The 26680-nt window shown below is 41.4% G+C and overlaps 1 protein-coding gene across 9 annotated transcripts in view; it reads right to left on the bottom strand.

Annotated features, from left to right (window-relative positions):
- Positions 1–26680, bottom strand: part of LOC144604900 (protein PHTF2-like) — a 77538-nt gene that overhangs the window by 43068 nt on the left and 7790 nt on the right. For all 9 annotated transcript variants that reach the window (XM_078419731.1, XM_078419729.1, XM_078419726.1 and 6 more), the window contains 3 exons: positions 15753–15831; positions 11204–11260; positions 808–877 (listed from right to left, as the gene is read on the bottom strand). In XM_078419731.1, the coding sequence (XP_078275857.1) occupies positions 808–877; positions 11204–11260; positions 15753–15797 (172 nt within the window). In that variant the 5' untranslated portion in view covers positions 15798–15831. The remainder of the gene's footprint in view (positions 1–807; positions 878–11203; positions 11261–15752; positions 15832–26680) is intronic.

Here is a 26680-nt window from a genome sequence, read left to right as displayed (position 1 = left end):
GAAATAAATCTCTTATGGAAATATCTGGTCACTGAATATTTTTTGCCACTTTAAACTTTAGTTTTTAAGTACAAACAATTGTTTTTTGCAGAAGATTCTTTAAACAAAAGGACACTTTTCTCTGCACGTTCACAAGTACCACAATAATCCAAGAACAAATTCATTGTGTCTTAAAAAGCATAGAATTATGAGAGTAAACTGTATAACTAGAATACATCACCTTCTTGGTCCATCATGTAAGTTCATTGAATATTCCATCTTAATGAATATTCACCACAAACAAAACACAATTTCCTCAATGTTTCCACCAGAGGATTCTCGCATTTGAATTGACTCATAATCTTGCAACATTATTTCCAGATTGTCATGTACAACAAGATACATAATTACATTTCTGGTCCTTCAGGTGGGACTGTTTGGGATTTTTTTTAAATTCCCCTCAGTAAAACCTGTTTTGCAAGTTTTTTTCTTGCTTCTCACGATGCACTTTTACGAGAACAAGTCATGCAAAAAAACCTTGAAAAACCTTACCATTGAAAGGTCCTTAAATTGTGCAGTTCTTGATGTGCGAAAATGAGATCAAAAACACAAATTCTAAGATTCAGTAAAGAAATATAATGGTCCAGTTGGTTTACTTTGGCAATAAAAATGAGTAGGTGTGGGCAAAAATCAGATCACGCTATATTCTAATGTGATTGGCAAAATAAAGACAACAGGGAATATTTTAAAACAACCTCCAGGTGGGATTCCAAAATATTCACACATTAAAGCTATCATATTTCCTCCAACACAAATATATATATTTACCCCTTACAAGGTCAACATCTATGAGGTCTGGTTTTACATGGCCTGTTTTCTTTGGTTTGTTCTTCATGCCCTATAGGAAAGAAACATCTTGTGAATAATGACCAATTACAATTGTAACTTGCAATGCAAGTGTAATAATGTAAGATAAGCATGATTTTATTTTATTTCATTCAAGGAACAAAGACACTACTGACAAGACCAACTTTTATTCACCTTAAACAGTCTTTGTGCTGATGATACTCTTAATGTACTTGGGTGCAGGGAACTAAATTTTAATCCAGTAACAACAAAGGAACAGTAATACATGGTAGAGCCTTAAACATATCGTTCTTGATGCTTGGGTATAAACATATTTCTCAGTCAGCCTGGTATGCTATTTGCAGAGAAACTTGACTTGTGCTCTTGATATCATGTCTTCTTGCTCCTTTTCTTCTAAATGCAGAGATCACAGATTGGGAAGGACCTGCCGATCATGCCCTTGTAAGAGATATAGTGCTTCTTATTAATGAAACACTTACAGCTACCAGCAGTGGAAAAGTGCCAATCATGTGGATCATTTCATCCTGGAAGGTGGTAAACTTCTGAAATATTGTTAGAGTTGTACTAATTCAAAGAAGTGGAGTATATGTCACCATAACCAAAATTTTACTGAGAAAGGAAAGTGAATTAAATACACAAGAAGTCAGGAAGACAGGAATTAACACTTCACATCAATGAGCAACAAAAGGTCACTAACTTGAAACAATAACTCTGCTTCCATCTCCTGTAGCAACAAATGTTGCAAGACATGGCAAATATTTCCATTTTTTATTTTATATTTTCATTTTATATTCCATAATCAAACTTATGCCTTGTGGATTTTTAAACACTCTGGGAAATTAGGAGGTGAATCACTAAGCACAATGTCAATGTTCTGACCTACCTTGTTACCAGAGTATTGATAATAGTTCAGCAATTTAGATTTTTGATCAATAGTGAACCCCAAGAATGGAGATTATATTTGATTTGACAACAGCAATGCCACTGAATGTCAATGGTAGGTGCTATATTCTCGCTAAAGGCAGGTCATCATTCACTGGTAGGTGTGCAACATCAATGTTATTTGCTGCCTTTCATCCAGAGTGCAGCGTACATCTATAAAGACTACAAATGGAATCAAGCACAATAATTGTCAACAAATGTTCCCTCATCAACAAAATACTTGCACTTCTGACCAAATGTTATAGGGAAGTCATCAATCAAGCAGCTGGAAAGTGCAGGAGACTAGAATTCCTTGCATCCTGTTGAACTCATACAGCAGTATCCTGAAGCCAGTAAATAAAAAGACCATCCCTAGATTCAAATCTAACTAGGATTCACTCAACCTGTTGCTGCCATAATGTTAGAGACATCCAGTAAAGCTCTCCTCGCCTCTGGAATTTAGTTAATTTGTTCATATTTAAATAAAAACGGTTTTGACATTTGGAACTGATTGATCCTGGCTGAATGTAAACATGAACCAGTTTATTTGCAATTGCTGTTTAAAACTTTTTTCCATTATTGTGCTAGATCATTAAGATTAGATGGAGAGAGCAGTAAAACCAAATTGATGTGTCTTTTTGTGGTTCAACATGTCTAGATAACTTGTGTAGGAAACAACTTCAGATGCTAGATTAAATCGAAGGTAGACACAAAACGCTGGAGTAACTCAGCGGGTCAGGCAGCTTGACCTACGGCAGGGCTAGTTCTACAATACATGTCTACAGCACTATAATCAAGATGTTATTAGGACCATGGCCTATACTGTATCCGTAGCATTTGCATGCAGCCAATAATATATTCCTGTATAAGAAAATAACTGCAGATGCTGGTACAAATCAATTTATTCACAAAATGCTGGAGTAACTCAGCAGGTCAGGCAGCATCTCGGGAGAGAAGGAATGGGTGACGTTTCGGGTCGAGACCAGTCTGAAGAAGGGTCTCGACCCGAAACGTCACCCATTCCTTCTCTCCCGAGATGCTGCCTGACCTGCTGAGTTACTCCAGCATTTTGTGAATATATTCCTGTATATTCAGCAACTTCATGTCACTCAGAGGAAATTAACTTGTCTAAAAAGGACCAGCTGATGGCAGAGACCCTCGGAGATGGACCAACTGGACCATATTCTCAGCATTTCTGTAGAAGCCTTGGCCCTCTTATCTCTGAAAACACACGTCTGTAGAGTCAGCCTCATTAGCTGTTTAATTGTCCACCCATCACCTTTCAAACATGAATAGCATGACGGCAGAGCTTTAATCACATACACCAATTGATGGGGCCTCTTGGCTCTGACAATGGTGATTCCACTGAGTAAACGTGCACATGGTCCAGTTTTACAGCTTCACCAGGCTGGCAGTTTATTATTAGCTATGCCAGAAAGAAAACTATGAAATAACTAAGTTTTGATCTCGTCGAAAGCAAGGCTTGTACATATACAGACTTAATTCACAGCCATGTGTTAAAGTCAATGGGTTAACTACAGCCTCTATATTTCTGAACTACAAGCTATATTTATTAGCTAATATCAATCACCTGACTGTTGCTTTAGGGAATGGTTTTGCAATTATGTGGGGATGGGGATTGTAATGGAAGTATTTGTGAATTGGCAAAGGTTATAGGTTTCCTTCAAAAGGCAGTGTCATGGGCAATTCTGTCTCATGTTTGGCTGATAAAACAGATCAAGATCTTCAACCTCAAGGTTGAAGTGAGAATTTGGTTAATTGATTAACTTATAATTGGTCAATGTTGGTGCACTTTACAAAAAAATCGTCTTGAAAGTGCAAAAAGAAACAATTTGTGAGAGATGTTACATTACAAATAGCATCTTAGTCCTGAGTCAACCAGCTACAAATTCTACTAATTTATATCAGTATTGTGAATGGATAAATAGGGGGGAAAAAACTGGTCAGATCAGTAGATGATGCCAACATAGAAGTAAAAAAGGAGCTACCTCATAGATTCCAAAATCAGCAGAGCAAAATGTACAAATATGCAGACAAAGATATTCTATAAAACATAATGCAAACTCTACATAGAGGAAATGTAATGGTGGCAACAAGGAATTTGTGATTGGTATTGTAATTAACCAAAAGGGATTATATTAGAAATTATCCTTGACTTTGTCCAAAAACAATCAACTGATATAATAGGATGTCTATGTATTCAGGATAATACAATTCAAACTGCATAGTTCAGTGATCAAAATCAAAACTCCACTCCAATTTTCTCATTTTAGGTCATCAAGATACAAGTAGCAGGGACCACAGTTTAAGAATAAAGGGTAGGCCATTTAGAATGGAGATGAAGAAAAACTTTTTCAGTCAGAGTTGTAAATCTGTGGAATTCTCTGCCTCAGAAGGCAGTGGAGGCCAATTCTCTGAATGCATTCAAGAGAGAGCTAGATAAAACTCTTAAGGATAGCGGAGTCAGGGGGTATGGGGAGAAGGCAGGAACGGGATACTGATTGAGAATGATCAGCCATGATCACATTGAATGGTGGTGCTGGCTCGAAGGGCCGAATGGCTCCTGCACCTATTGTCTATCGTCTATTAGAGGGGGACCCTATGACTGAGGTTTCAATACAAACAGATTGGGGATTTAAATTTTGGAGAGACTTATGCAGGACATCAGTTGCATTGAAATGGCTTCAAACTTTGGTATTGCCAAAAAAATGTATAATATTTCCTTCCTTTCAAAATGTATTTGTTTATGCTTTTAAAATAGAGAATATACAGATAAAAGCCAAACCAAAAGAGCTTCAAAACATCCCATACACTCAGTATCTCATTAGCTCAACTGAAAAAGTGTGCAATCTTCAATCAAGTGTTTTATTAATATCACCGACATGAGTTCTGTATAGCTTTGCAATTGTTCATGCTACAGTGCAAAATTAATCTTACAGTGCAATTCATGTCCATGCTATTAGTAGGTAGCCATGAAAGATTTCCTACATCAGGTAGCAAAATAGAAAAGACATTTACATTGTTGACACCAGCAGCACACAAAGGAAATCTTTCTTTAAATCATAATTCTTGTGTAAAATAAAACCACAGCTGACCATAATAAATTTGAGTTACAAGCAGAAAACCATTTCCTGGTTTACTTACCAATTTAATAAACTGCAAAGAGTAAAACAATATTAGAAATAATGCAAAATAAAAGTATGAGGTAACTACTAAGTAATCAAGACAGTAGGACGTGGAATTATAAAAAGGTAAAAATAGATACATCATTAAGAAAAATTCAAACAAAAAGATCACAGAAAAAAGTTCATACAGCACTTAATAGAAGCACTTTAACCTAAATCCCTCATTGAATTGTGCATTAGTTTAACTTCTTGGCTCTTGTCTCAACAGGCAACTGAACATTCTTACTGATTCACCATTTTAATCAGCTGAAAAAACATGTGGGATCAGTTGCATTCCAGAGAGGAATATCAGCTAATTGATGGCAAAGCAACTCCCAATGAACAAAAGTTCCCGCCCAAGCCATAAATTGAACAGCTGGAAGGTACAAAAGTTTAAGCAAGTGTATGATATACTCAAAGCAAAAACTGGAGATGCTGGAAACCTAAAAAAGGGACACTGCCAGAAACATTCAGCCGGTCAGGCAGCATCTGTGAACAAAGAAACAGAATCAATGCTTCTAGGCAACAGCCCTTCATCAGAACTGGTACAAAGAGAACACATGTTTTAAATTGCAGAGGGTGGAGATGAAATGTGAATAAAGGAGAATGCTGGAAATACCCATCAGTTAAAGCAGCATTTCTCCACAGTTAAACACAAGATTGAATGAAGGAGGGGTGTGGATTACCCTTCCAGCCTCCTCTCACTGATAACTATATTTAAGCTGGTTCCTGCGTTTATGCAAAACTCAAAATCTGTACTACCTTTGCTGCTGATTTCCACACTGATCTCTTTTCACAGAGTGTGTATTTAACATTTTTTCCTTCTCTCATCTTAGGGGATACATTAACAGACCTCCCAACATTTGATTTTACATCAAAATTCATAATGTGGCGCGTCATGCAACTTTTCAGCAAAGAAATATGCATGCCAAATGCGCATACGCGTTGCGCTACTTTCAGGTGTGAAAAACTATTATTATTTCCAACCGTCTGTAGTTCTTGGACTACATGTACAATGTCAGGCCTATCATGAATATATTCTGCTATTAATAGAAAGGTTATTCAACAGAAATAGTTTTTACAACACAAAGAAAAAATTGTTTTGTTTTGTTTTTTCTATTTTGCTTTTTCCTTACACATCCCAATTCTCTTGGTATTGAATAAAAGAACGATGGTCATAAAATGTATGACTATGTTATGAAGAAAGAGTTTCATTTAAAACTGCACATACCTAATTTCATTGAAGACATACTTGCTCCTGGGGTCTTCAACAGCAAATCACAACGGTCCATGTCCCCCCCCCCACCTCCCCACTACCTTCCCCCCTCACCCTTCCCCCTACTCCCCTCCCCTCCACTCCCACCCCACTCCCCCTCCCTTCCTCCGCACCCCACCCCAATCCCCCCATCCCTTTCCCCTCCCTGTCCCCTGCCCACCTCCCCGCACCCAAACCCCCCCCCCCCCATTCACCCACTCCATCCCCTCTCAACATCAACTGGCCTCACGCTAAGCAGCGAGGCCAGACCTGGCTCGCGGCGAGGCCCGGCGAGCGGTGAGGTGAGGCCCGGCGAGCAGCGAGGTGAGGCCTGGCGAGCAGCGAGGTGAGGCCTGGCGAGCAGCGAGGTTGAGGCCCGGGGAGTGGTGAGCGGCGAGACATTGCGGAAAAATATGAGGGGAAATCGGAATGGCGGAAATGAAATAAGAAAGCGGAAATTTTCCGCCAAATTCAGAAGGGTTGGGAGGTCTGCTTTAGCCACCAACATCCATTACAAGCCCACACATTTCCATATGGGGATTATATCTGCGCCCACTCTCATTCTCCCATTTCTCCATCTTTATACCTTTTCAGAAGCTAGGTTTCCATAACAATGCCTTTGAGATTCCTTTTTTTTAAACTGTGGCTTCCCTTCCATTCTAGCTGACTGAGCGCCAGACTACATCTTCTCCATTTCGAACACATCTGCTTTTACCACCTGTCCATTCAATCAGAACAAGGATAGGATTCCTCTTAATCTCAGCTTCCACATCACCGGCCTTAATATTAATTCCACTACTCTAAAGTTCCCAGTTCCATCTTTAGCAATGTCTCCATCTTCATGGCATTTTACCATGAAATCTAGAGTTACAATACTTGGTTTTTTTTTTAAAGGTCTTCGCTTTCCACCATCCAGGGACCCAAACAGTTGATCTAATGAGGCACAATTCACTTGGACTTCTTCCAATTTAGTGTAGCTCAGTCAGTGTTCATGATCTCACCTCCTCTACCTGCAGGAATGCAGATTTGTTGACCACTTTATGAATTAGCATTTAAGTCCACACTGCAGGCAGAAGTAAAGCAGTGGCTGGCAATCCTGCGAAGAGCAGAATGCCTGAGAAAGCAACACAAGAAAGAACGGGCAAGGACAAGTTTTTACAGAGATCTGTATAAGTTTGTCAAAAGCCTCTTTGTCAAGGAGAAGAGCAGGATCCTGAAAGTACCTGTAAGGGAACTGGAGGAGCACCTGAGGAAGACTGACAACCTGAGGCATGAGCCAGTCACCATTCCAGATGACATGCCACCTATTCACCCACCTGAGCACCAGATGGACATAAGGCCTCCTACATGGAAGGAGGTGGAGATCACAGTTAAATGGGCAAGAACAGCATCAGCCCCAGGGCCCCAATGGCATTCCATACAGGCTCTATAAGAACACCCCTGGTGTCCTGAAATACCTCTGGCAGTTAATGAAAGTGGCATGGGGGAAAGGAATCATACCTAGGGCGTGGCTAAGGGCAGGAGGGATCCTAATTCCTAAAGAAAAGAACTCCACAACCATTAGCCAATTCCATTAGATCAGCCTTCTGAATGTGGAAGGAAAGATCTTCTTTGGTGTTGTGGCCCAAAGACTCTCAGCGTTTTGCAGAGCAACGACTTCATTGGCACGTCAGTGCAGAAAGCAAGGGTACGTGGTTTCTCAGGATGTCTGGAACATGCAAACGTCATCTGGCACCAGATACAAACTGCCAAGAAAGAAAAGAGAGATCTGCATGTGGTTTTCTTAGATCTTGCCAATGCCTTTGGTTCGGTGCCCCATGAGACTCTTTGGGCAGCTTTTAACTTCTTCCAGGTCCCAGAGGTCACCACAAAGCTGGTAAAAGCTTACTTCCTGGACCTCCAGTTCTGCATCACAACACAGGACAACACCACCGCCTGGCAGCACCTTGAGGTAGGCATAATGGCGGGCTGTACCATTTCTCCCCTGGTTTTCACCATGGCAATGGAGCTAATCATTCAAGCATCACAATGGGTAGTCGGAGGGGAACGCTTAAAGAGTGGGCTGCGTCTTCCTCCAATCAGGGCGTACATGGATGACACGACCACAATAACAACAACAAAAGCATGCACCAAACGCATGCTGGATAAACTCCAGGAAAACATCAAAAGGTCACGAATGGAGATTAAACCCTGCAAATCCTGCAGTATTTCCATCGTCAAAGGCCGGCTCACTGACGAAAGGTTCCGCATCAATAACGAGACAATACCAACTGTCCTGGAGAAGCCTGTCAAAAGCCTCGGGCGATGGTACACCGCATACCTCAAGGACGCAGAGCAGGTGGAACAACTCAGGCAGGATACAATCAGTGGCCTCAAGCAAATCAACAACACTGCTCTCCCAGGGAAGATGAAGCTTTGGTGCCTTCAATTCAGTCTGCTGCCCTGACTCATGTGGCCAATTACCATCTATGAGGTCACTTTATCCCATGTCAACCAGCTGGAGAGACTGGTGAACTGAGGAAGTGGCTTGGGCTACCGAGATGCCTCAGCAGCATAGGACTCTATGGGAATGGAGCCTTCTCACTGCCAGTCTCAAGCCTGGTGCAGGAATTCAAAGGCGCCAAAGCAAGGCTGGACATGACACTAACAGAATCCTGGGACCCAATAGTTAGAGGTGTCGCTCCAACCCTAGCAACAGGGAAGAAATGGACTCCAGCAGCAAAATCCGCCTTCCGACACCGGGACATAGTGGGCCATGTCCAACAAGGCCGAGGGGCTTTGGCCTGGGAGCAATGAAACCTACCTGGCAAAAGGATACTTCAGCTGAACGTCGGCACCTGGTGGTGCAGGAGATGCGCCGCCATGAAGAAGCAGCGAGGTGTGCCAAAGCCATATCCCAAGTTGGATGAGGTGGGATGGCATTCAGAGGAAGAAGATCACATGGAGTGAGCTGTGGAGTATGGAGTCAAGTATGTTGAGCTTTATTATCAGAGCCACATGTGACGTCCTTCCCTCTCCCACAAACCTAAATCTTTGGCCGGGAGAGGATCCAGCCTGCCCCCTGTGTGCAGTTCCAGCAAACCTCAAGCACATCCTGGTCGGTTGTAAGACCAGCAGATACACCTGGCGACACAACCAGGTGCTGAGGTGTTTGGCAGCTGAACTAGAGTGCAAGAGAGTTACCACCAACGCCATTCCTATCAATGCCCAGATAACATTCCCGCAAATACCATCCTTCATCTGGGAAGGAGAGAAACGGAGGAGTAACCCCTCGCCTCTCAACTCATGCCCACTGAGCGCAGCCAGGGACTGGGAAATGCGGGTTGACCTAAGTCAGATGCTTTCCTACCCAGTTGAAATCGCAGCTACCAACCTACGACCAGACCTCATCATCTGGTCCAACTCCTGTCGGCGTGTTTTCATCATTGAGCTGACGGTCCCCTGGGAGGAGGCTGTGGACGAGGCGTATGAAAGGGAAAGGCTGAGATATTCCAACCTTGCAGTAGAGGCAGAGGAGCAAGGTTGGAGTGTAAGGGTGCGTCTAGTGGAGGTGGGGTGCAGGGGCTTTGTAGCCAGTAACACTGCAAGGCTCCGGAGGGAAGTAGGAGTCAGAGGGCAGCCCCAAAGGAGGGCAATCAAAGAACCTGCCAATGCCGCTGAACGGAGCAGTCACTGGCTGTGGCTGAAAAGAAGAGATGCTGTCTGGGCTGCCACGTGACCATCTAGAGCTAATCATAAGGCACACACCCAGGACTGATCACCCTGCGGTGGGCCTGCCTCGACTGAGGGTGTCAATAGACAATAGACAACAGGTGCAGGAGTAGGACATTCGGCCCTTCGAGCCAGCACCACCATTCAATGTGATCATGGCTGATCATTCTCAATCAGTACCCCGGTCCTGCCTTCTCCCCATACCCCCTGACTCCGCTATCCTTAAGAGCTCTATCTAGCTCTCTCTTGAATGCATTTAGAGAATTGGCCTCCACTGCCTTCTGAGGCGGTGAATTCCACAGATTTACAACTCTCTGACTGAAAAAGTTTTTCCTCATCTCCGTTCTAAATGGCCTACCCCTTATTGGCCCCTTACTGTGGCCCCTGGTTCTTTGCTCCTATACTAAACTCCTCTTGTTATGAAGGCCAACATTCCATTGGCTTTCTTCACTGCCTGCTATACCTGCATGCTTCCTTTCAGTGACTGATGCACTAGGTCACCCAGATCTCGTTGTACGTCCCCTTTTCATAACTTGACACCATTCAGATAAATAATCTGCCTTCTTATTCTTACCACCAAAGTGGATAACCTCACACTTATCCACATTAAACTGCATCTGCCATGCATCCGCCCACTCACACAACCTGTCCAAGTCACCCTGCAACCTCATAGCATCTTCCTCACAGCTTACACTATCACCCAGCTTTGTATCATCTGCAAATTTGCTAATGGTACTTTTAATCCCTTCATCCAAGTCATTAATGTGTCTTGTGATAAAAGGCGGAAACACCCAGTGATGTTGAGGTACGCAACTGAAGATGTGTCTGAATGGTAGCAACATTACCTCGTGGTCACCCTCAAGAACAACACCAGTCAAACCTTAGGGATTGTAACATCTAGTCCTACTAATCAATCTAAGAAATATTAAATACATTGTAATCAATCCCATACCAATAACATAGGTCAAATTCTTATTCAGCTCATGCCCCTAAACATCTCAGACATTAATTGTTACAGGATTTCTTACCCATCTCAGAGGCCTCAATCAACTTTTAGTTCATTTGTCTGGATCAGGCAAGCCATTCTGAAAAGCCCTACACACTAAAATTAAAAACATTGTCCAAAATTGCTGCCTTATGATGCTTTATTTTGTTTCCTATTTATCAAAAGCATAACTAATTAAAAGAAAATATGCATTCATAGGAAACTTCACTAAACATTACATCATCTTTAAATACTAGATGAACCACTTATTTATTACATTAATAGTGAAAAATACATTACCTTGATCTCTCGTTGTTCCACAGATTTTTCCCATATCTGTTGATCGTACGCACCGATCTGCAAAAGATTCAACAGGTTTCTCAAGTATAAACACATCGAACCGAAGCCTTTAAAAATCTATATCCTCCAGTATTTTTGTAGCACAAGTATGAGGATAGAATTTGTAACAAATAAATACAAATATTGTTCTACTCGATGATCATAATTAAATGTTACTTAGGTTTCCAAAGCAGGAAATGTCACACATAGGGTTCAGAGATCTTAATAAAACATGAGGAATATGGGAGGAAAATGGACACTACCTTAATTATACACAATGTAGGTATCTATAATCTAGTGGTTTATGCAAGACAGTACAGTATCTGCATATACAGATATTTTCCCCAATTCAAAATTATACACTACAGCTAATTACAAAGGTAATAAGTACATTCCATTATACTCGTCCTGCTGGGGTTTTTTTGAAATGTAACAAAGAAAGCGTAGGTTCACTAGGTTAATTCCCAGAATGGCGGGACTGTCGTATGTTGAAAGACTGGAGCGACTAGGCTTGTATACACTGGAATTTAGGATGTGAGGGGATCTTATTGAAACATACAAGATTATTAATTGATTGGACACGTTAGAGGCAGGAAACGTGTTCCCAATGTTGGGGGAGTCCAGAACCAGGGGCCACAGTTTAAGAATAAGGGGTAGGCCATTTAGAAGGGAGGAGGGGGGGGGGAGGAGGAGGGGGGGAGGAAGAGGGGGAGAGGGGAGGAGGAGGGGGGGAGGAGGAGGGGGAGGGGGAGAGGAGGGGGGGAGGAGGAGAGGAAGGAGGAGGGGAGGAGGAGGGGGGGAGGAGGAGGGGGGGAGGAGGAGATGGGGGGAGGAGGGGGGGGAGGAGGGGGGGGAGGAGGGGGAGGAGGAGGGGGAGGAGGAGGAGGAGGAGGAGGAGGAGGAGGAGGAGGAGGAGGAGGAGGAGGAGGAGGAGGAGGAGGAGGAGGAGGAGGAGGAGGAGGAGGAGGAGGAGGAGGAGGAGGAGGAGGAGGAGGAGGAGGAGGAGGAGGAGGAGGAGGAGGAGGAGGAGGAGGAGGAGGAGGAGGAGGAGGAGGAGGAGGAGGAGGAGGAGGAGGAGGAGGAGGAGGAGGAGGAGGAGGAGGAGGAGGAGGAGGGAGAAGGAGGGGGGAGGGAGGAGGGGGGGAGGAGGAGGAGGAGGGGGGAGATGGGGGGATGGGGGGATGGGGGGAGGGATGGGGAGGGGGAAAGGGGGGAGGGGGAGGAGGGGGGCTGCACCAGTGCAGGAGAGGTTTGGGCCCAACAGGTTCACTTGGTTTAGTGTCCAATAAATTTCACAAACTCTCCAGATGTACGTAGAAAAGCATACTCTCAGGCTGCATCACAATCTGGGTTTGGAAACAGCTGTGCCCAAACTGCAAGAACTTGCAGGGAATTGTAGATGTAGTGCAGTTCATCACAGACCAGACTTCCCACCATTGACTCTATCTGCACTTCACATTGCCTCAGAAAAGCAGCCTACATTGTCATTCCTTCTCTTCCTTACTCCCATCTGGAAAAAGGTACAGAAGCTTGAAAGCACACATCATCAAACTCAGCAACAGCTTCTTCCTTTCCATTATCAAGTTTCTGACCAGTCCTTCCAAAAGCCAGGATACTGCTCAATTCTCCTCTACCTTTGTGGACATTGTCCATGAAACTGATGTGCTGCAATGTTGAGAAGTATATTCTCCGCTCTGTATCTTCCCCATTTGCTCTATTTATTGTACTTGAGTTTGACTTGACTGTATTTATGTATAGTATTATCTAATCTGTTTGGATGGCAAGCAAAACAAAGCTTTTCACTATACCACAGTACATATGTCAATAACATACACCTAAATTACATAAGTATGTTTTTTCACATCTTTAATGTAGCCTATCTAGACAAATCCCATCTTTCCATTGGATTAATCACCAAGTTTCATTCAACAATATTTCACAACTTAAAATGTGTTAATATGGATTATCGACTTAGAAATATTAAAACCAACATCTGAGACTGTTGTTTCATATCTGCATTGTAACAAAGGTAATATTTATTCCCAAAATTATTGTGGCAAGAACAGGTCTCTGCATATAACTTTTAGTCACCATTTTATAAGCCGGATGCAAAAGCAGGAGAGCAGAGCAATGTGCAGTGCGGCCACCAGAACCACGGAACCTCATAATATTATTAAGCATTATAAGAATGGGCAGATTTGTCTTTAATACCTCAGTGTAAAACATGCACCTCTCAGAAAGAATGCAGAAAGAAAGGTCAAGGGTACTGCCAGAGCTTAAACATTTCTTACACGGAATAGTTGGGATAGTCTCGGCTGATTTTGTTTTCTATCAGAGAAGGTGACAAGAGGAGATTTATTGGAGAGGGAGAGATTTATTGGAAAAGTATAGAGAAAAGAAAAACAAGGCCTGAACAGGAAGAATAATTTCCTTTACCAGAGCTCAAAAACAAGGGCATAAATTTAAGAACACTAAGAATTAGAGGGCAGCTTTAAGGAACCACCTTTAGAATTCAGGATGGCAGTTCTGGAAGTAACAAGTAGAGTAAGAAATCCTAATGACAATAAAAAATGTGGATGTGCACCTGATGGCCAGAAACTTACAAGGCCAACAGACTGAGAACTTGGATTGTTAAGAATACTCTTTCTCAACCAGCATAGCCAATGCGACAAATGACCTCCTTCTGTGTTATACATTTTTTATGATCCCGTACTTTCACATGCATAGGACTTTTAAAGTTAAAAGAGAGATAAGTGCATCCACATCCTGAATGGCAGGTTAGCATACATATTCACGCCAATAATTTTGTACTAGATGAATGTGTGGGTATTAACAAAAAATTGTGTTCTCTGAAACCACATGTTAGCTGACAAGTTAGCACATGTCAATAATCTAATTCAAGAGTGGAGTACATCATATATTCTTTATTTATTGAGCCGATTAATAGTGAACAATTTGTGCAATTCGAGCACAAAATATACTACACACTTAAATATTCTAATGACTAAACCATTTTCTAAGTACACACAGGTGAGAGAATTATAATGTTATCATCAAAGAAGAATATTGTGAATCCACAATGCCACATTTGCTAACATTGCACTTCAATATTTTATTGTTTGACGAACGTTTCAAGATAAGGTATGAAATTAATTTGTTTACGCCTGAGGGAATAAAAAGGACTATTGCACAGATGACCATTACTAGAAAATGTAGGGTAACCTGCAGCGATTACTTCATCGGTTAATAGCCCCAAATTATTTTTTTACTTTGAATGGCTGAATTAATGTGATGTACTACCAAATCAATCACAAAAAAACAAAACTCAGTTAAAATTCCCTGATCAATGCCAGGTTAGCTGAAACAGCATTTGCGGAAACCATAATTGGACTCTGCCTCTCTGGGTTCAGAAAACTGGCAACGTGCCCACATCTATGTTAGCCAGTGACTGGACTGGAAAATCTGTGCCTACGTATTTTGAGCAATGACTGGATTGGGCATCACCGCGACATGTGATACAATTGGATTACCTGCTGTTGTGCACAGTTGAAGTTGAAACATGAATAATCATTTGAATAAGGTGGAATAGAGTTTCCTGCATGTTAACGCAAGCTGTAAACATTTCCTATTCTTCCCATGTAATTACTCTAAGTAATACAAAGCCATCAGATTTGGCTCACTGTTTTAAAAGTACATAAAACAATATCACTTTGAAAACTGGTTGCCTTCAAAGGACTGAAAATTGTTGGTTACAATAGAATTGTTGACCTATACTTGAAGCTGGATATCCAATATTTCAGTATTACAAGATATACTTGGGAAAACATATATTTCTAACCAAAATAGTGAACAAACGCCTCCAATCAAGTTCTAATGCAATAAATTGAATTGATGCCATCATTACAAGTAAACATGCTCCAAGTGGATCCTGATATTCATCCTGGTTAGTACAACAATAAAAATTGCAATTAGATGGTTTCTTCAATATGGTAAAACATCCCAGTACTCAAGGGAGTGCTTTAAAAATTGAATCACACTTAGTACTACACATGCATTCATTTAGGATCTATGATTTCAATCTATTGTACGTGTAGGCATTTAAAATTTAGTTTGGTTAAGTGGCATTAAAAGTTCATGAAAGTTATCAATCTATGAACTGGAGTGCTGAGATTAAAAAATGCACATTACTCAATCAACCAGAGGTGCTATGGCTGGTAACAAAAATGTAAGATGCAAACAGCTAAAAGAAAAGAAACGCTAAAATGTTAAAATAAAGTTACCACTGCCCTCCGCCCCATACTTTGCGTACATAAAGCACATAAAAGTGTAATTGAGACATGAAAATCTTTAAAATTTCTATCAGTTTCCAGTTATATTAAACAATTAGAGATTTCATACAACAAATAAAACTAATGTGAACACAGCCTTATCCTTGTATCACCCCTTTCAACTTACTGACACAATTAATGGCACACAGAGGTCAAACGTTAAGTTAACTCATGAAACTTACCTTTTTTTGATACCACACTATAGCATCTGTCACTTTAGACGCCATTTATCCCCCTCAGTCACAAAGTGGGTATTTTAGGCTGGAAAAGGAGAGAGAACAATACATCAATGCCTCTGGTAAGTTACTTAAATAGTTGCAAAATGAAACGCGGAGGTGTTGCGCTAGCATTACGTCCAACCTCATTACTAATTTAAGGCGGTGTTATTACCATGCCTGGTCGCTATAACAACCAAAATTATTGTACTGAAACTATTCCAACTACAGATTATTTTTACACGCTTCAGAAATTCCACCCATCTCTTGTCTGAAATAACTCAACCACATTATTGAGCAGAATTTAAAGACCTTTTGGCTGACTGAGAACATTATATTTGTAATAGGCCTTATTGTGTGAAGGTCACAAGATAAATGAAGATAAATGTGAGGTTATTCACTTTGGAAGTAAGAATAGAAAGGCAGATTATTATCTGAATGGTGTCAAGTTAGGAGGAGGGGGAGTTCAACGAGATCTGGGTGTCCTAGTGCATCAGTCAATGAAAGGAAGCATGCAGGTACAGCAGGCAGTGAAGAAAGCCAATGGAATGTTGGCCTTCGTAACAAGAGGAGTTGAGTATAGGAGCAAAGAGGTCCTTCTACAGTTGTACCGGGCCCTGGTGAGACCGCACCTGGAGTACTGTGTGCAGTTTTGGTCTCCAAATTTGAGGAAGGATATTCTTGCTATGGAGGGCGTGCAGCGTAGGTTCACTAGGTTAATTCCCGGAATGGCGGGACTGTCGTATGTTGAAAAGCTGGAGCGATTGGGCTTGTATACACTGGAATTTAGACGGGTGAGGGGGGATCTTATTGAAACATATAAGATAATTAGGGGATTGGACACATTAGAGGCAGGAAACATGTTCCCAATGTTGGGGGAGTCCAGAACAAGGGGCCACAGTTTAAGAATAAGGGGTAGGCCATTTAGAACGGAGATGAGGAAGAACTTTTTCAGTCAGAGAGTGGTGAAGGTGTGGAATTCTCTGCCTCAGAAGACAGTGGAGGCCAGTTCGTTGGATGCTTTCAAGAGAGAGCTGGATAGAGCTCTTAAGGATAGCGGAGTGAGGGGGTATGGGGAGAAGGCAGGAACGGGGTACTGATTGAGAGTGATCAGCCATGATCGCATTGAATGGCGGTGCTGGCTCGAAGGGCTGAATGGCCTACTCCTGCACCTATTGTCTATTGTCCTCCACCGCTCAAAACTTTGGGTTTTAAACCTTCCTTTGGGATTATCCCAAAAATCATAACACACCCATGGAAAAGGAATTTTGCAGTATCTAGGTACATTTGACATTAAAGTACCGTTGATCGAGTAGGAAAGAGCTTCCATAAATGCAACATTTTCTCAGCACAAAAACATAACAGACAAAAATATAAATAATGGAAAAGTCCAGCCACTAAAGACCTCATTTACAGTTGGGATCCACTTTCAAGCCAACAGTTTGAAAACTCACTTTAAAAGTAATAAAAACATATGTGCAGAAAAGTTTTGACATTCCATAAAACACTCCTTTTCAGTGTTGTACACTGGCACTGAATTTTTCCAAATTTACAATTCTTAAAAATACCATTAAATACCTAGGTTTCCTCATCTCTCTGATTATGACACAAAATGTTCCAGTCAAAATGTTGCACAACTAAAGGAACTAGATTCAGAAACATTCAATACATTACAGCCAGGTGTTGATTTAGCTCCATCATATCACTTACATGAAGGTCATATAATAATCTCCTTCACGTCTAGGCTTTTAAAGTTTGAATTCAAGCTATAATAATTTAAAATTACATAGAACATTTGACAACATTTGAAAGTTTAAATCATTTAGGCCTTGCAATTGCACCTACATTTGCGATATGGAGTGTAGCAGAGAGTTACCGGATTGATTCTTGGGATCGTAAACAGATTAGCCCTTTACCCATTTGGATTAAGAAGAATAAAAGATGAATTCATGGAAGTGTAAAAAAAATTCTTAGCTTGATGTTTTCCCTGGTGAAATGTCTAGAACCAAAGGTCAAGTATTTTGTGAAGGAGCTCGATTTTAAGGCATGCCTTCATGGGAAAAAAAGGTGACAGACAAGAAAAATCCAATCCTTAATGCCACAATAGCTGAAGGTTTAGTCACTTAAGGTTACGTAACAACAATCAAAAAAGAATGAACATGCTGGCTCTCTCTCCTCTTGAAAAGGAAAGGATTCCAAGTGGTTTAATAAAACTCTTAAATTTTAAGAAAGGTTACAGACAGATTAAATGGCGAGAGTGCTTTTATTATGGGGAGAAAGGAAGACCATTAATATATTAATGTGTGGAATTAGAAATAAGCTCCTGAACCCATAGTGGGAGTCCTTACAGTTGGAATGACTGATGTAAATGGGATAGATCTATTCGTTAGAAAAGTACATCAGACAAAAAGAGGCTTTCGCAGATAAACAAGGAAGAATAAACGTTATATTAATGCAGCATAATACACCTGGTTGAACTAGTTGAACCAAATAGCCTATTTATGTTCTGAATACTTGACATAATTCTCTAACAGAGAGTTATGCCAGTAGGAACTTACAAAAGTAATTTGTTCATCTATGTCTGAAGATGTAGAAGCTGTGCTAGATGCTTGGGGATTCCATATATAGGAATTAGTAAAGTCTCCAGAATAAGAAATACGACAGAAGGTTTTGAAAGGAACAATAACATCAGGCAACATGGGGACCAATTTGTGAATACAAAACTAAAGGTGTTATACTTGAGTGCATGGAGCATATGAAACAAGGTGGATGATCTTACAGCACAGTTAGAAATTGGCAGGTACAGCGTTGTGGGCATCATAGAGAGTTGGCTGAAAGAGGATCAGAGCTGAACATACAAGAATACACATCCTGTTGAAAAGACATGTGGGTGGGCAGCTCTGTTGGCAAGGAATTAAATCTAATCCCCAGCAAGAAATGACAAAGAAGATGTAGAATCCTTGTGGGTAGAGTTCAGAAAATGCAAGGGTAAAAAGACCATGATGGGAGTTTTATCTGCGCCGAATTGTAGACAGGATGTAGGATACAAACCACATCAGGAGATAGAAGACATGTAAGAAAGGCAATGTTACAGTGGACATGGGGGATTCCACTATGCAAGTAGACTGTAAAAATCAGGTTGGTATTGAATCCCAAGAGAAGGAATATTTAGAACTAGACCAAGTGGACCCATTTGGCCCAAAACCACTCCTGCATTGGTGCAGTACCCTCTCCTCCCCCCACCACTCTCCCCCCTCCCCCCCACCACTCTCCCCCCTCCCCCCCACCCTCCCCCATATGGTTGCCTCTCCTGCATTGGTGCAGCACCCTTTCCTCCCCCACTCCCCCCCTCCTCCCTCCCTGCCTCCCCCTCCCTCCTCCAACCCGCTCCCCCACCCCCTCCCCTCCTCCAACCCTCTCCCCCACTCACCCTTCCCTCCCCCACCCCACCCCCACCTTCCCTCCATTCCCCCTCCCTGGAGGTTGCCGTAGCAACCCGCCCCCCGGCCTGGGCGGCCGTCATTGGTGGAGCTGGGGTGGGGGTGGAGAAAGAGTCTTGTCCCGTCCCTGTGCGGGGATGTTCAGCCGTAGACGGCGGCGGCTCTCCCACTATTGCTGAGCCGCTGGACTCTGGGCAGCGTGGGGAAGGTGCTGAGCCGGCCGGGGAGAGGAGGGGGGACGGGGGAGCCAAGGTTAGGCCCAGCGCCAGGCCCAGGCCTCGGCCTCCACCAACGCCTGGCCTCACCGCCGCTGCTGCCACCTTTCCCGTTGGCCCACCTCAGGCTCGCGGTTACCCGGTCACGTCCAGGCCCAGGCTACGGTTGCTTCCCCCGGCACCAGGCCTGGCTCTCCCGCCCCCGGGATAGGCCGCCGAGCCTTGCTCAACGGGCCCCAACTGCGCAGGCACGTTTGTTCTACGCACACGCTGATGGGGCAGCCATCTTACGTAAGTACCAGATCAACGGAGCCCCAACTGCACATTCGTGGGTTTTTTAACTTTAAAATGTGAATAACTTTAAAAATATAACACTGATTTCAATAAAACTTCTTCCATAGGACCACGGGACGACGGTGAGTAAGGTGGGCCTAAAATTGTCCCTCTATCGTGTACCATTTTGGCTGTAGTTCAGGAACAAGCGAACAAACAAGAGTTTTAGTATATAGATGCCTACGGGATGGCTTTTTAGAGCAACTTATGGTCAAGACCACTAGAGAAAAGGCTTTCTGAATTTGGTGTTGTGTAATGAATCAGATTTGATTAGGGAGCTTTGTTGCCAAGTTGCCAAGACCCGAGGGTCTGAGCTTTAGGATGGTTGGGCAGGATTGGACTGTATTTCTAAGGGAATTAAAGGACCCAAAGGACATTGGTTTAAAGTGAAGGGGAAAGTTTTAAGAGGAATCTGAAAGGCAAGGTTTTCACACAAACGATGGTGGGTAGATGAAATGAGCTGCCAGAGGAGGTAGTTGAAGCAGAAACTATAACAACATTTAAAAGATATTAGGACAGGTAGATAGATAGGAAAGGTTTAGAAAGATATGGGCCTAACACAGACAGCACCTTAGTCAGCATGGTCAAGTGGGGCCGAAGGGCCTGTTTCCGTGTCTTATGACTCAATGAAATTGGTACCTTAAGAAGCAACTGTTTAGTTTTTAGATGCAGCGTGGAAACAGGCCCATCGGCCCATGCCGTACAGCGATCCCCGCACATTAACACTATCCTACACACACTAGGGACAATTTACAATTTTACCAAGCCAATTAACCTACAAATCTGTAGGTCTTTGGAGAGTGGGAGGAAAAAGAAGTTCCTGTAGAAAACCCATGCAGGTCATAGGGAGAACGTACCAACTTCATACAGACAGTACCCTTAGTCAGGATTGAAGCCGGGTCTCTGGCGCTGTAAGGCAGCAACTCTACCGCTGCGCCAATGTGCCGCCCCCAAAGATGTCTAAATGTCTAAAACCAAAATGTCTAAAACCAAAAATATTAAGTTCTCAATGTTTATAAATGTCTTTAAACCTTAACTAATCTTCTACCACTTTTCTACTTGGATAAAACAAGATTACTTTATTTAAAAAAATTGTATTACATTGAATGTTCAGTTTGTTTAAAAAGTAAAAATTGTTCATCAACAGCGTTATGCAATATGGCACTTGGGTAGATAGCTTGCTAAAACATTACCTACCAGCTGACGATGAAATCTTTGGCCCATTTTTTGCTGACAGTAAATTTTAAATAAGCATACAATGCAAATTTTCATGTAAAAAAACAGGTGAACTTTCAAAATAAGCTCATGGAAAAACACACAGAATCCACGAGAACAGAAAACAACACAAGAGCCAGCATGCATCATAAATGCCTGCCCAAACGAGAAAAAAAGCATAAACATGTCTGAAAATATTATCAAGACATTATCAAAAATGAGTGCAGCAGAAAAACATGAGGCAAAGAGGAAGGAGAGGAGGCCTAAAAGAATTAAGAAACTGTCTTGTGTTTATATCAACTAATTAAACTACAATCTGAGGCACTCACTCATAAGCAAAAAGATCGGCTATAAAAGATGAATTTTGAAGTGATTACAGCCAAGTAAAATGCATTGCTTTAGTGTTAGTCATGCAGTTCCACATCACATAGATTATTCCATGACCAGAAAGGCTGCCAAATTGTGTTTTGCAGCCAACCAATAACAAAAAAAACCTGAAAATTGATTTTTTTTTAAATGCCATGCATGTTCACAAAGCTTGTCCTCAGTGAATTGTTCCAATAATGCAATAAACACATTTTAATACATCCCAAACATTCAGAATCCTGTAAGCAAGAATGAGAATGTTTATTATTTATCCTGTAGTACCACCTCAAGATGCAGAAGAAAAAGAAACTTAACAAGGAAATTATACTTTCTATTTTTAGAATAATCATTAACAATATTCTTGCAAAATAATCCTGCTAACTATGTATGATCCATGCCAAATTTTGTTTTTAAATGCAAGGATTAATGGGTTATAATCTATTTTTGAAATAAATTAATCTAATGATAAATTATTATTTTTGACAAAAAAGCTTTGTATTCCCACAATAATCCTAAAAGATATACAATCCTCAGGGATTATTGACAAACTGTAATCTGGCAAGATCTTACCTTTCAAAAATAATGTTAATTAAAACAAAAGGAGCAGCACAATTGAGAAACATTTATTACACAAGTAAAATTTTAAACTCAAGTGCAATTGTTGTCTGGCTGACAACTGCAAAGGGAAAAGGCAACAAAATAAAACTGCTGATGGTGGTAGCATAATGAATTCTGAAGTGTATAGACGCATCCTATCTACTCAAGTTGAAACAAGTGCCTCAAAACCCATTGGCCGGCGGTTCATTCTCAGCAAGACAATGATCCCAAACATATTGCTAAAGCAACAAAGGAGTTTTTCAAAGCTAAAAAATGGTAAATTCTTGAGTGGCCAAATAAATCGCCCAATCTGAACCCAATTGAGCATGCCTTTTATATGCTGAAGAGAAAACTGAAGGGGACTAACCCCCAAAACAAGCATACGCTAAAGATGGCTGCAATACAGGCCTGGCAGAGCATCACCAGAGAAGACACCTAGCAACTGGTAAAGTCCATGAATCGCAGACTTCGAGCAGTCTTTGCATGCAAAGGATATGCAACAAAATACTAAACGTGACTACTTTCATTTACATGACATTACTGTGTCCCAAACATTTTGGTGCCCTGAAATGGGGCGACCATGTATAAACTGCTGTAATTTCTACACGGTGAAACCAAAATGTGTAAAAATGGTCCGTATTCAAATCTGACAATGTGCACTTCAACCACATGTGATTTTTTCTATTACAAATCTCAAATTATGGAGAACAGAGGCAAATAAATAAACCATGGGTCTTTGTCCCAAACATTATGGAGGGCACTGTAACTGTCCCTTAATGGCCACATTCTTTCAAACTTGATGCCCTTCTCACCTTCTCTGCTACCTAGACTAACTTATTTCCTCTCTCTCCCAATTCAGATGAAAGGTCTTCAACCTAGCACATCAATATATTTTTTCTCTGACATCTGACTTGCTGGTTCTTTCCAGCATTTCTTGTTTTTGGAATAATCCGATGAAGATATTGTACTAGGAAGATAAAGCTACTAAAAGTATTAAATATATATTAAACGTGTTTGGTAATAAATGTATTCAAAAGATTTTTTCCATAGCATACTTTCTAGCAAATAATTGGAACAATTGGCATGAAACAATGATTTTGGGCAGTAATTCTGGTCCAGAAATAAACATTTAAATTAAGATGTGTATTGTTGCAGGAACCATCACTGTGATCTTCTGCAATAAATTATCATTGTTCTACAAGCTAGTCGGTGTGAAATGATGAAAACAATAATATTCCCACAGGGGAAAAAAAATGAACAGGAGAGACACAGCATTTCTAAGAAGATAATTACTACACAAGTGACAATCCAATTCCCTTTGGATTAAACCCTAAATTACTGTTGTAAGATCTAGATTTTTTTTTTAACATTCTGTGGTCCATTTCAAAAGCCAACCTAACATTTCGCTTTTAAACTGCAACCATGGAGTTAACATCACACCAATATCCCAATGCTGATCAACATTTTTTTTAAAATTTGGAATGGATTGGAACAAACCTGGTTTGTAAAACATCAAAATGCATTCTGTAACCAGTTATCTAGAAGGAATGTTTTCTTTCACATTTGCAAAAACGGGTCTTGTGGGAATATAATTACAAAGGGAGCAGGTTTTCTTAGGCTGTCCCACAGGACTGAGTAAGTCTTGCTGACACTCCACTTTGTGGGTTCCAAGTTACCTCATCAACCACATGTGGGAACAACAGATTTTCACATTTTCACAAATGAGACAGGTGGTGACTAATGGGGCAGCTGGGTACGTAGTTTGTAAGGCAATATACTTCTGCTGCTTCTTATGCAGATATACAGTGTGCTCTTCATGGACAGCCCGAAGGATGGCAAGACTATCCTGAATGTTCTCTAGTGTGATCAATTATGGACTGAAGGTTGCCAGGAGTTAGTGGGAATGTTACTCGTCAAGGAAGCTTTGAGCAAATCCTTTTTCTCTGTCTTCCCATTATAACAAATATAAAGTGTGTGTCAGGAATGCTCTGTTGAGTATACAAACAATGTGGCTGGCTGAGAGTGATCAGAGTCTCACTGCTGGCAATGTTGGGCTAGGAGAGGATAACAGCAATGATTTACTTACAATTCAATTGAATCTGAAGGATTTTCTAAAGATAACATTGGTGGCATTTTTCCAGTAACAGGAGATGAGGGCAGGGATCTCCTCCAACCATACACTGCGAGTTTTACACCAAGTCAGATGTCCTGATCTTCAAATACTCTTTTTCATACTAAAGTAAAGGCTGCACCAGTTTGTAGAAGGCAATGATGAATTTTATCACTGACTAGACCAAGTGGACCCGTTGGGCCCAAACCTTTCCTGCATTGGTGCAGCACCCCGTCCTCCCCCCCGCCCCCCCCCTCCCCTCCTTCTTCCCCCCACCCCTCCCTGTAGTTCAGGAACAAACAAAGAGTTTTAGTATATAGGCTAGACCAAGTGGACCCGTTGGGCCCAAACCTCTCCTGCATTGGTGCAGCATCCTCTCTTCCCCCCTTCCCTCTCCTCCCCCCCTTCCCTCCCCTCCCTCCATCCTCCCTCCCCCCCTTCCCCTCACTCCATCCCCCGCAACCCCCCTTATCCTCCCTAGGAGATAGATTTAAACTTTAAAATGTGAATAACTAAAAATATAACACTAATTTCAATTAAACTTCTTCCATAGCACCAAAGGGACGACGGTGACTAAGGTGGGCCTAAAATTGTCGCGCTATCGTGTATCATTTTGGCTGTAGTTCAGGAACAAACAAACAAAGTTTTAGTTTATAGATGTCTAATTACTGGGTAAAGGACTGCTTCTTCAGCAGAGTGCATCTTCCATGTTATTTTTAATAATCTATTTTCCTTAATTTATTTGAAAAATGTAGAAAGGTTGTTAGAAATATTATTCTTCAAAGGATATATTATTTTGAGAATCCAACTTAAGGGCCTGTCCCACTTAGGCGATTTCTAGGCGACTGCCGGTGACTGTCAAAGTCGTAGCAGATGGCCAAATTTTTTTTTTACCCTACGACAATGCCGAGTCAGGTCGAGATTACAGCGTCTTCGGAAACATCACGAGATTCCCACGCGGTCAATGCTTCTCCGGCGTCCTAATTTTCGCTGAAATCACTGACAAATCAGTAATTACTTGAGAGTTTTGAAACATAACATCTTGCCCGGGTTACTTGAAAACCAAGCTTCACGGGAACAAGGCATAAACTGGATTGACTTCCAATTTACTAATAGCAGTATTAAGAAATTTCATTTTAAAAGTGGTTAAATGGATTTTTGTGCGGAGTGTGGGCATTCTTTGAAAATGTACGGGAGATGCATATCTGGTTTCTGGGTTGCATATCTGGGTTGGGAGCCTACTTTAAATGTAATCGCTGATGGCCATAAACATCTCGAAAATTCCCACGCTTACCTAACCGTCAAACTGTCGCCTCCAATCTACCTGTCAAATGTCCTGACGGTAAATAAATTGGTTAAACACAAGTATTTTATGGTATCTTCAAATGACTTTACTTAATTTAATATTACATGCTTCTAAATGCATCTAAGAGAACCTAGCAAACCTGGGGACAGCATGCGACAGCGCCCGCAATAAGCAATGATACCTGGCGACAAGCCAGCTGTCGCCAAGAAATTTCATACCGGTTGATTTCTCAACGACATGCCGAGATCAACTACGATTCTTTGAAGACTCCTCACGATCATGCGCGCGACACCCTGACGAACTGTCGGCGACAGCCTTGTCGCCGGCAGTCGCCTTAAAATCGCCTAAGTGGGACAGGCCCTTTAGTCCCAGCTAGAGTTATAGAATGAAAATCTAGGCTCATTAGTGTATGGTAACAAGGCTCCAGATGATAGCTTAAAATAGAATAACATTGCAACATAGTTTTTTCTCACTAAATTTCAGTTCTGTTGTATTTAGTATGGGATCCTACATTCAGGTTTATTCGATTACAAATTCAAAATTTGTAAAATTGTTTTTTTACTGAGAGTTGCACAATACATGCCTAACCATGTATACAGAGTCCGGAAATTTAAAGCTAGTTTACTCCAAAGTTGCGACAGGTTTTATGTTCAATATTAATAAGATATGAATACAAAATATAATACACATAAATTAATTAAAACTGTCAACACCATTTATTAGGAACCAGAAAATAAGTTACGGTGGTGTTAGACAAGTTGAACAACCTATAAAATCGTTCTTTCATTTTCATTCATTTTGAGTATTTAATCGCTAAATGATTTCATGGACCAACCATGCAAGTGTCAGCAAAGAGTAACAGAAAATCTGATATGACAATATAAACTCAGTAATTTTTAAACCATACTACAGTGTTTGCAAATGTTACGAAGTGAGCAATGGAATCTCCATATTCCTAGACATTAAATTCTTCAAACATTCCCTTCCAGGAGACCTACTGAAACATGGCATAAGGCATGTTCAATTAGATAACTTATGGGATGTTAGAACTCCAGACAGAGAAAAAAAAACGCTTAATCATTTCCATGCAGTCATGGGGGGAAAAAAACCTGCTCTTTTGCTCTCCGACAAGCACTTTTAAAATTGATCACGACATAAATGGGCATAAAGAAAATTAAACTGCAGTAATCATATCATATCATATATATACAGCCGGAAACAGGCCTTTTCGGCCCTCCAAGTCCGTGCCGCCCAGTGATCCCCGTACATTAACACTATCCTACACCCACTAGGGACAATTTTTACATTTACCC

The sequence above is a fragment of the Rhinoraja longicauda genome, chromosome 23 (assembly GCF_053455715.1).
Source record: "Rhinoraja longicauda isolate Sanriku21f chromosome 23, sRhiLon1.1, whole genome shotgun sequence".
Lineage (NCBI taxonomy): Eukaryota > Metazoa > Chordata > Chondrichthyes > Rajiformes > Arhynchobatidae > Rhinoraja > Rhinoraja longicauda.
Note: the sequence above shows the minus strand (reverse complement) of the source record. Positions and strands in the feature narration are given on the sequence as shown.